This window comes from Pyricularia grisea (genome assembly GCF_004355905.1).
Source record: "Pyricularia grisea strain NI907 chromosome Unknown Pyricularia_grisea_NI907_Scaffold_4, whole genome shotgun sequence".
Lineage (NCBI taxonomy): Eukaryota > Fungi > Ascomycota > Sordariomycetes > Magnaporthales > Pyriculariaceae > Pyricularia > Pyricularia grisea.
In genome coordinates this window covers 2630427-2645078 of record NW_022156718.1, presented here as the reverse complement: position 1 = coordinate 2645078, position 14652 = coordinate 2630427, and the positions used below count along the sequence as shown (strand labels likewise).

Below are 14652 nucleotides of genomic sequence, written 5' to 3'. Positions count from 1 at the left end.
CATCATAAGTGCCTCGAATCACCTTCTGTCTTCACATTGACATCACCTGGCCGGAATTCAAGAAAGTCATTTTCAAGTCACTTCCTGTCAAAGCCCGGTCCAAAATGGCCACGCTCGAGAATAACAACGAGACGACCCAGCTCAACGGCTCCGGCTCACCGCTTCATCAGCAAAACGAGAACAATGATGAGAATGTTGACTCTCCAACCAACGGGGCCAAGCGTCAGGTTGATGAAGAGTCATCGCAGGATGGCTCTGCGACAAAGCGAGTGCGCACTGGCGATGCTGATGACCAGCCATTCTTGGTTAATGAAGACTTCGAGGTAGAGGAAATTTCGCCGCCTGTCTTCTATCACATGGGAAATCCCTTCAACCACAGCAATACCGAGCAGTCGAAAGCCCAGTCCAATAGTCCAATTGAAGCCATATTGGAGGTTGAGGACAATGATGACGACGTAATCGAAGTTGTGCCTGAAGATGGCGTCCTCGGCAGCTTTTCCTCGTCTGTTAAGACCATCAAGCCGGAATTCAAGCCTGCCCAGTCCAAGAACAACACCGCTAAAGAGGTCACCGGCGATGACGACGACGTCGTGATCATCGACAGCCCAGTGGCGAGCCACATGGCCCCGAACGTCCACAAACAGACTGTTGAAAGCAAACATCCTGTCCAAGACGTCGCCGCTTCCAACCAGGAAACTCTAAACTACGCCATGGCAAAGGACGCGCTTGGAGTGCTTGCGGACTGCACCGCAATCCGCTTCGTGCTCTCGCACGCCCCCAATGTGGTGAACCCGAACTCGTGGGAAAAGGCTCGGGACATCCTCACCAAGGTGCCGCCCGCGCGGGACGACTATGACATATTCAAACGTCTGCTTTTCACATGGTACACGGACCGGTCTGACCCGACAAAAGAAGCCGTGGCTGAGAGTCCAGCCGAGGAGGTTGTCGAGGATGAGGAGGAGCCCGAGCCCGAGCAGCCCGAGGAGGACTTGGCCGACAAGGTCTTCGAGCCCTACGTGGCCATGATAAAGCAGCTGTATGAGCAAGTGGAAAAGTCAAAGAGCGAAATGCGCGAGGACAAGAAGTTTGCTGCCGTGAACGAGGATACCCAGTTTTTGAAGAAGCTGGCAGACAAGCTGCAGGATCTCTGGGTTCGGCTCTTGTCTTCGACAGACGAGAAGACCCTGAAATTCTCGCGCAGGGTCATCGCAGAGGAGCTGCAAGAAGAGATTGACCAGGTTCTCGACCACCTCGACTACAAGAAGCAGAGGGACGCAGATGCTGAGGCAGAAGCAGCGGCTGAGGCAGAGGCCACTGCAGCTGCTGCCATTGCTGAAACTGCCAATGGTCCGCGTGTGGGATTTTCTGAGCCTGCTACCAGCAAGGCCGATATAGAGATCTCGCTAACCAATGTAGATTGGGAGAAGAACCAGAAAGACGATGCCGACTTCGATGGTGCTGTGGGTGACGATGCTAACGGTCAGAACCAAGGCTCACCAACCGATGAGAATACCACATCACCACGCAGCGTCCATGAGATTGACACCCCTCATAGCTCTTAGGTCCTTGTTGTTTTCGACTTTTCCACAGTCGCAAACCAATAATCGTTAATCCTTGGAGGGAGATAATCCAGCTGCTTGAATCTTAGGTTTGCCTGCCGAGAGTAAGATTGGATGCAAATCTGGTGAATCTGGAATATGCTTTTCCTCGCTCGAGCAACATATTCTCCTGGGTTCCACAAGGTGATGGCTATCCTTGGGCCGGAGAAAGATGATTCCAGGGGTTTTCGTATTGCTGAAGGGCCGGGCGTCTGTTTTATGTGAGCCATCGCTCAAAGCTATGGTTTACACACCGTCGAATTTTTAGCATCCCAGCATAGTAATAAACATGGCCCCTAGTTACACATAAAGCTTGGTTGCAACAATCAAGCGTCCAGTGCGGATTTTTCGGTTCCCGGGGGAAAAAGACGTAGTTGTCGATCCGTATTTATGCCCCTATAGTTGTCTGGAATTTGAGGTAAACAAGGTGACTGGTCAGCTTTTAGTACGAAACGTCGCGCCACGGATCCAAGACTAGGCTGGCATCTTCGATCTAGCTTGACAACAAACCAAAAAGAAATCCATGCTAGTTAGGGCTTAGGCAGGGGAAACAGCTTGAACGCATTTACAAAGTCCGGCACGACAGGGCTGTATCTCCGATGACAGCCTGGTCAGGAAATTCAGAGTACGAAGTCCCCTAGTCCCCTTGTATGGACAATTTGACGGAGACAAGCATTTGACGCCTCTGAACCAAAATAGGCAAACTGCCTGTCAGCACATTGAAGTTTGCTGTCGTATGACTTTTCTATATCTTGGCGTACTCATCCGCTCTCGACTGTGCAATTCCCAGGAGTGATATCTGTCTTTTCTCCAAACCCACAACCACACGTTCGTTACAAAAGGGCCAGTAATTACTATCTTTAACCTTCTTACACATACCTGAAAAACTCCTCAAGATGCACATCACAGGCACCGCAATCCTCTCGGCCCTTTTCCTGGCCAACCTCGGCATGGCCGTGGACTGCAACAACAGGTCATACACGACTTGTGGCGACGACAAGATCGTGCAGTACTACGACCTCGACACCGGCGAGCTGTGCTCCATTCTCGACTGTGGTGGCGGCCGGGCGCCCCCCCAAGACCAATGAGCCGTGCTGTCCCGCCTACAAAGGCACCGAGACCTGCGTCAAGACCAAGGCTACGCTGGCCTGCTTCAAGGACAAAATGCACTCGACTTCGACCGACGCCTCGTCGCACACCAGCACGAGCGGTGCGACCAAGACGACGGATGACAATCGGTCCAGCACTGCAAAGACTGGGTCTGAGTCCAGCCCAACGGCGGCCACGCAGACGGGAACGTCGACAAAGACGGACTCTGCAAAGGCCGACCAGATAACGCCGGCTCCGACGCGAAGCGATGCGTCGAGCGGTTCTTCAACGGCGGCAACTACGACGCCGGTCAAGGGGGCGGCGGCAGGCCAGTTGGCCCAGGCTATGTGGACTGTTTTGGGTGTTGCTGCTGCCGGCGCTGCTCTGGTGATTTGAAGAGTACAATCTTTTTTGTTAGTGTGACAATGAGAGGATCATTTGCAGGGTCTTGCGGCATTGAGGGAGCGATGACCGTTGGTCATGCAGTATATGAAAATGTATCAGCGAAGAGATGTGACAACTCAAAAATAGAGCAAGCCTTTGAAGCTGGGGAATGGCTCGGATAATGTAATATCTAGAGAATTATAGCAGCCAACTAATTGCCCGTCCACTCTCAAGTCCGTTGCATCGGTCACTTCGGTGGAAGGCATCAATACCCACCACACTCTCTTCAAATGCCACCCAAAGGCAACGTTACTTCAATTTTTTTTTTTTTTTTTTTTTTTTTTTTTTTAAAAAAAAAAAAAAAAAAAAAAAAAAAAAAACAGGTTGAAGTCACCTGCATGTATTATACCAACTCGCATCATGGATCATGAAATCGGTCTAAATTAGATCGCGGACTTGTATGCCGTGTCGTGGTGGTTGCGCTCGGGTCGGGAGAGCGGCTTCTTCTCCCGCATGCCGAGCGGTTCTCACGCATCATGTTTGCTTGTTGAAGAAACTGTAATTAGAGCTATACGAAGGAGACCATGAACATGGTCCGGTGACCGCTGCGTCTGCAGTGCTATTAGGAAATGAGGGTAGCGAAAAACAACCGATGCGCTCTTTCGGCACGCATTGCCCCGCCGTTCAAATTCACTGCGTCGCGCTTTGCCATGCGCCTCGGGTTCCGGAAAATCAGGCACCATCCCGCAGCCTGCCATTTACTATGTAATATAAAGTGTGTACCTGAGATGTACAGGTGCGGGGATGATGGTTTTCCCTTCTTGATCCTTTCAAGGTTACTCCCGCTTGCTCGTGCCTCTTGAAAGTGGACCATGAGTTAGTTACCTTTTAGATTTTTATTCATCCAGAACCCTTGCTCTGGTCGGCTATTCCCAGTATCCACTTGAGTGCAGCGCCGCGATTTCGCCGCAGAACACTATCTTGGCTTGCTTGGATGGGAAGGTGCAAGAAGGGCGGGGCCTGATTGATGTGTGAAAGGGAAGAAAAGAGGCAAGTGCCGCCGAGTATGCAGGGCACCCACTGCCACTTGTCCGCATACGAAGATCGGTCGTTATTTTTTTGTGCAGAAACGCAATCTTTTGTATCTTGGTGCAGCCAGGGCCTCCGCATGAGCACAGCTGTGCGCCCTCTGGAAACATACCATTTTCATCATATCTCGGATCAGTGACTTCATCTCGAATGGCGTCTGTACCAGCTCGTCTAATATTCACCCGATGAGCAGGCTTGGAGCAATAAAAAAAACGAATCAAAGTCAGGCATCCCAGGTACCTAAGATTGGCAACCTTGCCAGAAACTAGCCCGTACACTGGGTACGTAGTGGAAGAGAGAAAAAAAAAAAAAAAAAAAAAGCTCCGACTGGCTGTCATCCATGGATGGCAAAGCCCAATTCCATTCTATATTCACAGATCCAGGCAATTAGAATAGAATACTACCTACCACCCACCACTACCAGACCAGGGATCACGACACGGACACGTGTGTGCTGACTCTTACTCTTTCTTTTTTATGCATCTGCCCGCTGCCTGCTCTCTGTTGCTTTTCCTTTTCGCGCGATTGGGATCCAATTTCTTTGCTTTTGTTTTATAGTATCCTTACCAGCTCCGCTGCCTACATCCCTTATCATACAGTCCAGAACAAAGTAACAAGTAGGAAGTTATTCCGTCTGCAGCTCTTTCGATTTGACGGGCACATGCTTGCGCGCCACTCTGCCCCACTCCAGAGTCAGAACTTGTGTGCTTTCACGATCGTGTCATCGCGTGCTTACCAGTCCTGGTAGGGCTGTCACACATCAACATTCACGAAAAGCTGCCGTACGTACTGCCTACACCCTGCTCTGATTATTCTGCGTTTCCTGGTTAATTCCAGTTGAGGGCACTTTTCAATTTTTTTCTTCTTTTTTTTTTATTTTTTTTTCTTTTTTTTTTTACCCCCTTCGTTCTTTTCCCCCCAGGATTTTTACAAATTCCAAAACTGCGACTAGGCTGCAGACGAGGTTTCCCTTTCATTCGAAACAGGCCCCAAATGCAGACCATCTCAAGCCAAGACAAAGCTACCACCACCTTGCCATTCTGATTGGCTGTCAGCCACTAGAAACACTCAGCTGCTGAACTGAACCCCTGATTTTCAACAGGATTCATTCCTTCTGTTCGACTGGGAAAGGGAAGGCCAGGTACCATACCTACGAGTCCCAGGGGGCCGGGGACCTTTTGCCCGCCTCGCTTCGCCGCTTGCCCGCCGCACACAACGCACACCTGCTGCAGTTCCCCTCCCTCCCTCGCATCGCACCCCTCAGCCGCCCTCATGACGGCCCGCGCGAACGTCAGACGCCGTCAGACCTTACAGAAGAGCAACCATGCGATCCCGAAACCCGTGAACAGCGGGCCACCCACGCCGCGTGTGATCAACGCAGCACCGCTGCTCGAAAAGGCCGAGATGTACGGAATCGACGACGACCGTCCGCTCTACTCGCGCATGATGGCCCTGGCCGGCCGCATCTTTATCGAGACCATTCCGCAATGGATTGCAGTTGGGGTTATGCTGAGCTTGATCTTCGGAGGCTGCTGCTCAAACGTCTTTGCTCTTGAGGCCATCATCAAGGTTGAGCCCGCCAGTGGTATGGAATGCGAATTGTTGCCTACTTGCTGGTCGCAAAGTGACGGCGCGCATGAACAGAACTTGATGCTGACAGAATCCAACTATCATTAACTCCAGGAACTCTTCTTACTTTTGTCCAATTCCTCTTTGTCGCAGTGACGGGATACGTGTCGCAATTTGATCGCAGAAGGCCGCCATTCTTTATCAAGGCGAACAAAGTACCACTGAAGCGGTGGCTTTTCAACATCGTACTATTCTTCGGCATCAATGTTCTTAACAACCATGCCTTCAGCTACGACATATCAGTCCCCGTTCACATCATACTTCGCTCAGGTGGAAGTATCACTACAATGATTGCGGGGTTCATGTATGGCAAGCGATACCCCCGGATTCAAGTTTTGGCCGTCATCCTTTTGACGATAGGGGTTGTATTGGCGGCATGGTCCGATGCCCAGACCAAGGATGCAGGCGCCGGAGCGAACGAGCATGATGAGGGCGGCACTGGCAGCAGCACCCGTAGCTTCACCATCGGACTCAGCATACTCTTTACGGCACAGGTCATGTCGGCCATTATGGGACTTTACACGGAGGAGACTTACCGCAAGTACGGACCGCAGTGGCAGGAGAACCTTTTCTACTCCCACATTCTGTCCCTGCCACTTTTCATACCATTCATGCCGTCGCTCTATAGGCAGTTTATGAAGCTGGCAGCCAGCGAGCCGCTGAGGCTCACAACACCCTTTGGCAGCTTCATCGGAGATGCAGGCCCGGAAAACCAGCCACTAGCGCAATTGCAAAAGAGTCTGGAGCAGATCCACATGCCCAGCCAGATAGTGTATCTGGTTCTCAACGTGCTGACTCAGTACGCCTGCATCCGGGGAGTCAATCTTCTGGCGGCGGCATCCTCTGCCCTTACGGTCACTATCGTACTCAACATTCGCAAGCTGGTGAGCCTGCTGCTCAGCATTTGGCTCTTTGGGAACAGGCTGGCACCAGGCACCTTGGGCGGTGCTGTAATAGTGTTTGCGTCTGGCGCGTTGTATTCAATGGGCGGAAGTGGAGGCGGCGGCCCTAAAGCTCGCAAGGTGCAACCAGCACAGAGACCTCGGGCGGGAAGTCAGATCAAGGTGGGATAGACAATGTATGCCAGAGAAGTCATCAAAATAGATTGAGCCGTGCTATAGAATACATTTGATTTTATACGCAAACTGCGGGATGAATTTCTATATTGTTTTTACCTGCGCCTACAGGTAGGTTCGTCTGATACTTTCGTTTCATTGTGGGGAGGAATCTAGCTTGTGCGCCTGGATCTTGGCTCGAAGTGTTCCGCTACTGTATTGTTGGAATTAATTAATAGCTGAAGCGCCAAAATGGGCTGTTCCTGCAGTGGGTGCGTCATACCGGCTCTGTGGTTTGAGGTGGGGTGAAACTGGGAGTCATGGCAGCCAAGACTACGGCGGTGATTCGAAGAAGAAATAATCGGCGCTAAAATACTGTTGCTGTAACCTCACAATCCACATATGGATTTAACTAAGCTCTGCTAAGAATACGAATTACGCGGCGAACCAAGACGGGAGAGTTCCTAGAGGGGGGAAAAAATAAGCACTTTTTCTTCTTCTTTCTCAAAGTGACCGGTGTGACTGAGATTCTTAACTGTTTGGCTTCCACGTGACGGCGGCGTACCTACTATATACAATTCAATTCGCACACGCTCCCGCTGTTTCTGGGCAGAAGGCCCAAGTTACAATTCGAGCGTCTCGAATCAAATTCCTTCCTCGTCACAATGGCCGGTGAGAGGCGCTCTTTCATAGCTCTTCCTTCCAGGGCTCAACATCCCACTAACCGCGCTAGTCCCTCGCCTATCTAGACCTCTCCGTCACCGATGATCCGCTCTCGGGGTCTAGCTCGCCCAACAAGTTGGCAGCTACACCTACGCAGTTCTCCGACGATGAGGAGCCCTCTCAGGGAGTGGAATCTCACGAGGTGTCCGAGGCTGAGGGCGATATCCCCGCTGATGATGGCGTGGGGCCAATGGCTGATGAGGACAACTTGGAGCTGGAGGAGGGCATGCTTCCCCGCGACCTGCAGCGCAAGACGACCTTCTACGACCCCGTGGCTGAGCGCCACATGACCCAGACCGACGCCAAACTCTTCTACCAGCGCCAGCGACAGAACTGGGGCGAAGGCAGCCCTGTCATCTCGGGCCGGGCGGGCAGCGGGGGTGAAGATCTGATGCACGGCCATCAACTGCCGGCCCAACATGACCCCACCTCGCTGGGCTCGCCTGCGCTTTCCGCCAAAAAGAGCGTCGAGCAGGTTTCTGGCAACCTGCCCAGCTTGGACGCCGGCCTGCAACGAAACAGTGGCACTTTCGGCCTCAACAACAACAACTCGTTGGTCAGCCAGCTGTCTCACCAGCTGCAGGGATTGGGCTCGTCCAAGTATAACCAGCCCGAGCCACCGACTAGCAACCCTGCCGTTCCCGTGCTTCCTGGAGTCAATGCGCCGCCGGGTATCGGCAGCGCCACGTTCAACGATGCCGACCCTTCGGTCACGGCAGAGCTGAGCTCCATCTTTAAGAGTGTTCGAGACCTGCTCGAGATTCGTCACAAATACCTTGAACTGTCGTTGCAGAACCCGGGCGACAATCCCAAAGATGATCCAAGCTGGAACATCTATCCCCCGCCTCCCGAGCCGGCCTGGATCGAGGCCAAGGAGAGGGCCGTGGCAAGCGGCTCCCAGCCAGCAAGCATGACCAATAGTATGGTCTTGGGCGGCGACCCCGATCTGGCGACTAAGGTTCACAAGAAGCGGAAGCCTGGGCAGGACATTGGTGAAGATTTTGATATGAACGACGTCCTGCCGCTGCCGGGATCCTGTGACATGGATTATCGCATGGATAGCAATGGCGTTTATCAAGTCTATGCAACGGCAGCATCTGCAGAGCCCATTGTCAACATCCCCACGCTGCGGCAATTCTATATTGACTTGGACAAGATATTGTCGGTTGCTGCAGACGGCCCCAGCAAGAGCTTTGCATACAGACGCCTGCAGTACTTGGAGGGCAAGTTCAACCTCTACACCTTGCTCAACGAGTATCAGGAGACGGCGGACAGTAAACGGGTACCTCATCGTGACTTTTACAACGTGAGGAAGGTCGACACCCACGTCCACCACTCTGCCTGCATGAACCAGAAGCACTTGCTTCGTTTCATCAAGAGCAAGATGAAGAAGTGTCCTGACGAGATTGTGCTGTACCGAGACGGCAAGAATCTTACACTTGCTCAGGTGTTTGAGAGTATCAACCTTACTGCATACGACCTCAGTATTGACACTCTGGATATGCATGTGAGTTTCCTGGAACTTGATGGCTAACACACCCCAGCTTGCCGACAGCCCTACTCTCAGCATGTAACATAGATAGCATATTCTGACTATGTATAGGCGCACACCGACTCATTCCACCGCTTCGACAAATTCAACCTCAAGTACAACCCCATTGGCGAGTCGCGGTTGCGTACGATCTTTCTCAAGACGGACAACGACATCAAGGGCCGCTATTTAGCTGAGATTACCAAAGAGGTTATTGCCGATTTGGAGTCTAGCAAGTACCAGATGGTCGAGTGGCGCATCTCAATATACGGCAGGTCTCTGGACGAGTGGGACAAGCTGGCCAGCTGGATCGTCGATAACAAGCTCTTCTCGCATAATGTCCGCTGGCTGATTCAGATTCCACGCCTATATGATGTTTACAAGGCCAGCGGCCTCATGAACGACTATGAGCAAATCGTCAAGAACATCTTTCAACCCCTGTTTGAGGTCACAAAAGACCCTCAGAGTCACCCCAAACTACACGTATTTCTTCAGAGGGTGATCGGCTTCGACAGCGTTGACGACGAGAGCAAGGTCGAGCGCCGGTTGTTCAAAAAGTTCCCGGTTCCGAGCGAATGGACTTCGAAGCAGAACCCGCCGTACAGCTACTGGATCTACTATCTCTTCTCAAACATGTCCTCGCTCAATGTTTTCCGCAAGCAACGTGGTTTGAACACCTTCGTTCTGCGGCCGCACTGCGGAGAGGCAGGAGACAGTGAGCACATGGCAGTGGCCGCCCTCTGCTCGCACAGCATCAGCCACGGTCTGCTGCTCCGCAAAGTACCCATCCTCCAGTACATCTTCTACCTGGACCAGATTGGAATTGCCATGTCGCCGCTCAGCAACAACGCACTCTTCCTCGCGTACGAGCGTAACCCATTCCACCAGTATTTCAAGCGCGGGCTCAACGTATCGCTGTCGACCGACGATCCGCTCCAGTTTGCCTTCACCAAGGAGCCGCTGATGGAGGAGTATGCGGTAGCGGCGCAGATTTACAAGCTCAGCTCCGTGGATATGTGCGAGCTAGCCAAGAACTCGGTCAAGCAGAGTGGTTATGAAAGGTCGGTGAAGGAGCAGTGGCTTGGGGTTAACTTTGATCACCCGGGCGCAAAGGGTAACACCATGGCCAAGACCAACGTGCCGGATAGAAGGGAGGAGTTCAGGTACCAGACCTTGTTGGAAGAGCAACAAATGTGAGTCCGCCCCCTAATCATTTTACGCCTCTGCCCGGAAGAACTGTGTTAACAATCGGGAAATATCACAATGTCAGGGTCGCCAAATACGCTGCATACACGCTGGATGCAAACGGCAACCTGACGCAGTCGGACACGCAGAGCGCCAGGCCCACGGGCCCAGTAGGCCAGACCCCGCCAACCGGCTTCCAAAAGACAATGGATACGATGGCGAGGGATACCACACCAAGCCCGGTACAGCGCAGCGCGGCGCCTGCAGGTGAAGGCAGCCTGCCGAGCATGTCGTCCCCACCGGGGGCGAGCCGCGAGGGCTGGGCTTCGGATACCGCTTCGGACGTGCACATCTCTGGCAGTCAGCCTAGGTTCTTCCCAGGCGTGGTTGCTAGAAGCCAGACGCGAAGCGGAACGAGGCAGAGCTCGATGCACGAGTCTGACGATGCGTCAGTGGCGGGGACGGGCAGAAGTCCGAAGAAGTGAATGGACGGCGAGATCTCTGTTTTTTTTTCCCCCTCTGCTTGATGCCGATATAAGACTTAACTTTTCTGGGCTTTGTCCTACAGATGCTGCTAGACTAGGTCTCGATTTAAATTGGAATTTCTTTGACAACGATTTGCAGCGCATTGGCTGGGAGCTATAGGTGCCACCACGCAGAAGACTGTGGCCTGGCGTTGATTACACAAACACGGCCATCAGCCCCGGTAAGTAAGGTCGCTTATCATGTATATGGGTCTCAGTACATGTTCTTTTAGGCAACAAAAACCTTGCATAGTTGTGAGGATACACTTGAAACCTTCTCGAATGATACTACAGATTTACAACACCCGCCGATGATACCATTGTTCTAAGCGCCGGCGTCCCTCTCCAGCCAATTAATCGGCAGTGGGCCCTTCATGTACATCCGTCGGGTATTTGTCGAACCTCCCAGCCACGGCAACGGCGTGTCTGAGGACTTGGCCGAGGTAACGAGCCAGCTACCGCCCTGTCGTGATGACGTTGCGTATATTCCGGCCGTTCATGTCGTGGCCAACCAGCTCCTCAATGCGGTCGGCCGGGTTGCTCAAGTCGCCGTCCTTCTCGCCCACGGCCCTCAGCGGCCACTCGATGAAGTTCCTCCAGATCCTGCACCTCTGCGAGATCTTGGGCTTGTCGTAGTGGAGGGACAGCTGGATCCTCGACTTGAAGGCCTCGTCAAAGGTGCCGACCCAGCTCGAGGTGAGGGTTAGGATGACCTGGTAATATTCGAGGATGCGCATGAACACCGAGACCATGGCGTTGCGAACCCGGTCGGACTGGCCTCGCTCCTCCAACAAGACGTCGGCCTCGTCAAGGATAACCACGCAGCATCGGATGGAACCGTGGAGGAGCCGGTCCAGGTACTCTTCGACTTGCTTGCGCTTCGTGCCGATTTCGCCGCATGTCACCGGTAAAGAGGCTTTTTTTGGCTGCTCCTCCAACCAAAAACTCCGCCCTACTGCCGAGATACGTTTAAAGTGCCACACCACTTTGTTTGGGGGCCCGCATCTCCAGTCTTGATCCATACTGTTACAGTTGAATCGAGGAGTATCAGCGCCCTACGCTTCTTACGATGATTTCAGACTGCAGAAGCGGTCAATCCGAATGACTAGAGTTTCAGACGCGTCTCTTTTTTCTTGACTTTTCTGACATTCCTCAAGATACAATAATCCACCTATCTAGGCGGATTCGCCGTTCATTTCGGGTTCGTCTTATACGTTGGAGTCCTCTCCATCTTTCTTTATATTCCCCGCCTCGACAGCATCCGAAAAGGCGTCTTTTCCCCCGAAAGAAGCCATAAACTCTGCTGGCGTTTTGCCTTTTGCGTCCTTGGCTTCGGGATCCGCGCCAGCCTCGAGGAGTGTGCGCAGTGGTTTTCTGACCGGAAGTGTCCACTCAGGTCTCTTGATCACTCCGATGACCAGCCAGTACAGAGGCGTCTCCTGGTTATCATCGCGGGCGTTGACGTCGGCTCCACGCTCGATCAGTAACTTGGCTGTTTCTGCATTTCTATAATACGAAGCCAAGTGTAGCGCCGTCCTGCCCTCCTCATCCCTGGCGCTAAGGTCGATGCTGCTGTGCCCTAATAAAAGCTCTACCGGCCTGACCAGTTGCGGGTCGTCAAAATAATCGTGCATCAGTGCTTTCTTATCTCCATGATCTCTTTCTCCAAAGTTATAACCAGGAAAACCCCACACGATAGGTCTGTCCCAATGGCAGGCTATGTGAAGTGGAGTCTGGCCCTTGTTGTTTTTGCAGTTGACGTCTACGTCGTCTCTCGCCAACAGCAGCCTCACGCCCTCGCCCGATCCGCTGTCACAGGCGAGGTGCAGCGTCGTGTTACCATCCGAGTTGGGCTCCCAGATATCGAGAGCCATTTCGGATCTAGCAGCTCGTGCAGCAAGCCTGGTTCGGATTGCATGCTCCAAAAAGCTGTGTGTATTGGCTTGTTGCCCAACCAATTTACCCCCTGGTGGAGTTTATGGCCATTGGGATCCTCCATCAATAGGCGGAACGTTTTCAAAGCAGCGTCTAATGGGCGGTTGTAGCCCCGAAGGTGAATACAATAATCCCCATCTGATTGCCATTCACTGTTTTGGCTGAGGAGCAAGTGCATGGCGTTGTTGTCACTCTCATCTGTAGGCGTCATATCGGCACCATGTGCGATGAGGAGCGACAGAAGGCCTGGATAGTAAGACCTGACGGCTACGGCATATGGGAAAACCCCCTCGCATCTATAATGATCAAGATGCGCCCATGAGGGCTTTGGTGGTGCTTTTCTATTCGGATCTGCCCCCAAGGCAAGTAAACAAGCCTTCGTTTTTAGTGTATTAGAAGACCAAAACGGAATGTATTGGTCGTCCTCAATCTTCACCACTCCGTTGATTAGCGCTCCCTGCTTGACGAGGATCCTGATGATCTTAATCTCATTTGAGACGATTGCAAACTAGCAACGGAGAGGAAAGTTTGTGGTTGCCCTGCCACAAGGCGTCGCTCTCTGTGCCCAACTTTTCGTGCCGCTGTTTGTCCAGCATTCGCGTGACAATAAAGTCTAGACCGAGCGAGCACGAGACCCCAAAGATTGTAGGTTCGCCATCCCAGTAATTACCAGAGGCTTTATTCCAGTTTGTCAACCGTCCGTTCATTAATCCTAGCCATGCATTTAGCACAGGGTTGCTTTCTTTCGAGCGCAAGCAAGGATTGAAGAAGCTGCTTTCGTGTTGGTCAAGAATATTGTCGATGTCTTCGCTACCAGCAGCACGCATGTGCTCAGACCAGTTGTCTGACGAATACCCCAGCAGCCCTTTGAGCACAAGAGGGTAATCTCGGCGAAAGATGCCAACCGTATCATACCTGTTCCTCAATAGAGTGAAGGCCTCAACAACGTCAGCCTCGAGGCACGAGATGCAGGTCGATGCCATCATAGCGTGCTCGAGCTCTGGATTGAAGGGAGTAAACCAATTTTCCATAAGTGCAGTTGAATTCCCAACAAGGAAATCCTTCGCGCTCTGATGGACAAGCTGGACAACATGGTCGAATTTCAATTCCTTGAGGGATATGATGCCCTCCCCTCCAGGGGCGCACTTTGGGATGTTCCTGGCCATGTATCTTATCGTTCTGATTTCATCATCGCTGAGCTTGGATACAGGTAAAAAGTGCCCACAGTATGCTACGTAGCTTTGTACAATTTCTAGCTTCGTCAGCGCCCCTTTAGGTTTGACCCCCAGAGCGCCGGCGAGCTCAGACAGCCGCAGAGGCCGCTTAGCAAAGACAGACCAGCTGAGTATCTTTCGAACAATATCTCAGCGACTGGCTTCCACCTGCGCCAACATCCTCGCGTATATATCGTCCAGACCCGTGGGCAGCTGCTTGAGGGAATCCTCAACCTCGGCGGGCCCCTTCCCTTGGATATGCGCGATGGCGAAGCTCACCCACAGAAAGGTACCTTTGGGCCGCTCCTTGAGGATCTCATTGACCCTATGGCACAGAAGCAGCGGTAGATCGCCTCCCGAGTCTGGGCCAAGCTCGTGTACAGATGAGTTTATGTATGCGTCGAGCCCCTCGTTGACGTCGGCCTTGTGGTCCGGGTCCAGACGAATCCTCGGCGCTTGGCGCATTGCATTACCTATACATTTGGGATACTCTCGGCTGACGACAATGATGGGTAGTCGGGGAGCGCTGGTCGAGACGGATTTGATCTTTTTCAAGAGTGTCTCAAGCGCCTTTCTTGGCTCGCACTCATCCAACCCGTCAATGATGCACAGAGACTCGTCCAAGTCCCAGGTCGTTGAGCATGTCGATAAAAATGCTCCAGAGTGACTGCAGGGAGGATTGCTCAAACAGTTGAT

At 52.5% G+C, this 14652-nt stretch overlaps 6 protein-coding genes across 6 annotated transcripts; 4 read left to right on the top strand and 2 right to left on the bottom strand.

Annotated features, from left to right (window-relative positions):
• Positions 1-104: 104 nt before the first annotated feature.
• PgNI_07490 (uncharacterized protein) lies at positions 105-1562 on the top strand (the record flags this gene model as incomplete). Its single annotated transcript, XM_031127501.1, has 1 exon — positions 105-1562. One exon carries the CDS (start codon positions 105-107, stop codon positions 1560-1562), a length of 1458 nt encoding a protein of 485 aa, XP_030981291.1.
• Positions 1563-2494: 932 nt separating this feature from the next.
• On the top strand, positions 2495-3083 carry PgNI_07489 (uncharacterized protein; the record flags this gene model as incomplete). Its single annotated transcript, XM_031127500.1, has 2 exons — positions 2495-2654; positions 2710-3083. The coding sequence occupies 2 exons, from the start codon at positions 2495-2497 to the stop codon at positions 3081-3083; spliced, it is 534 nt and encodes a 177-aa protein (XP_030980635.1).
• On the bottom strand, positions 2702-3586 carry PgNI_07488 (uncharacterized protein; the record flags this gene model as incomplete). The annotated part of the gene is made up of 2 exons (XM_031127499.1): positions 2702-3071; positions 3528-3586. The coding sequence occupies 2 exons, from the start codon at positions 3584-3586 to the stop codon at positions 2702-2704; spliced, it is 429 nt and encodes a 142-aa protein (XP_030980634.1).
• A 1095-nt stretch (positions 3587-4681) lies between these two features.
• On the top strand, positions 4682-6934 carry PgNI_07487 (uncharacterized protein). Its single transcript, XM_031127498.1, has 3 exons — positions 4682-4942; positions 5263-5745; positions 5844-6934. Exons 2-3 carry the CDS (start codon positions 5433-5435, stop codon positions 6860-6862), a joined length of 1332 nt encoding a protein of 443 aa, XP_030980637.1. The 5' UTR covers positions 4682-4942; positions 5263-5432; the 3' UTR covers positions 6863-6934.
• A 327-nt stretch (positions 6935-7261) lies between these two features.
• PgNI_07486 (uncharacterized protein) lies at positions 7262-11156 on the top strand. Its single transcript, XM_031127497.1, has 4 exons — positions 7262-7516; positions 7594-9074; positions 9171-10291; positions 10369-11156. The coding sequence occupies exons 1-4, from the start codon at positions 7510-7512 to the stop codon at positions 10766-10768; spliced, it is 3009 nt and encodes a 1002-aa protein (XP_030980636.1). The 5' UTR covers positions 7262-7509; the 3' UTR covers positions 10769-11156.
• Positions 11157-11262: 106 nt separating this feature from the next.
• PgNI_07485 (uncharacterized protein) lies at positions 11263-11812 on the bottom strand (the record flags this gene model as incomplete). The annotated part of the gene is made up of 2 exons (XM_031127496.1): positions 11263-11759; positions 11791-11812. The coding sequence occupies 2 exons, from the start codon at positions 11810-11812 to the stop codon at positions 11263-11265; spliced, it is 519 nt and encodes a 172-aa protein (XP_030980638.1).
• Positions 11813-14652: the final 2840 nt, after the last annotated feature.

Coding starts and splice junctions, on each gene's coding strand:
- PgNI_07486 (XM_031127497.1), top strand. Junction 9,075..9,170: donor TTGACACTCTGGATATGCAT/GTGAGTTTCCTG, acceptor GACTATGTATAG/GCGCACACCGACTCATTCCA. Junction 10,292..10,368: donor TTGTTGGAAGAGCAACAAAT/GTGAGTCCGCCC, acceptor TCACAATGTCAG/GGTCGCCAAATACGCTGCAT.
- PgNI_07487 (XM_031127498.1), top strand. CDS start 5,433: ATGACGGCCCGCGCGAACGTCAGACGCCGTCAGACCTTACAGAAGAGC. Junction 5,746..5,843: donor CAAGGTTGAGCCCGCCAGTG/GTATGGAATGCG, acceptor CATTAACTCCAG/GAACTCTTCTTACTTTTGTC.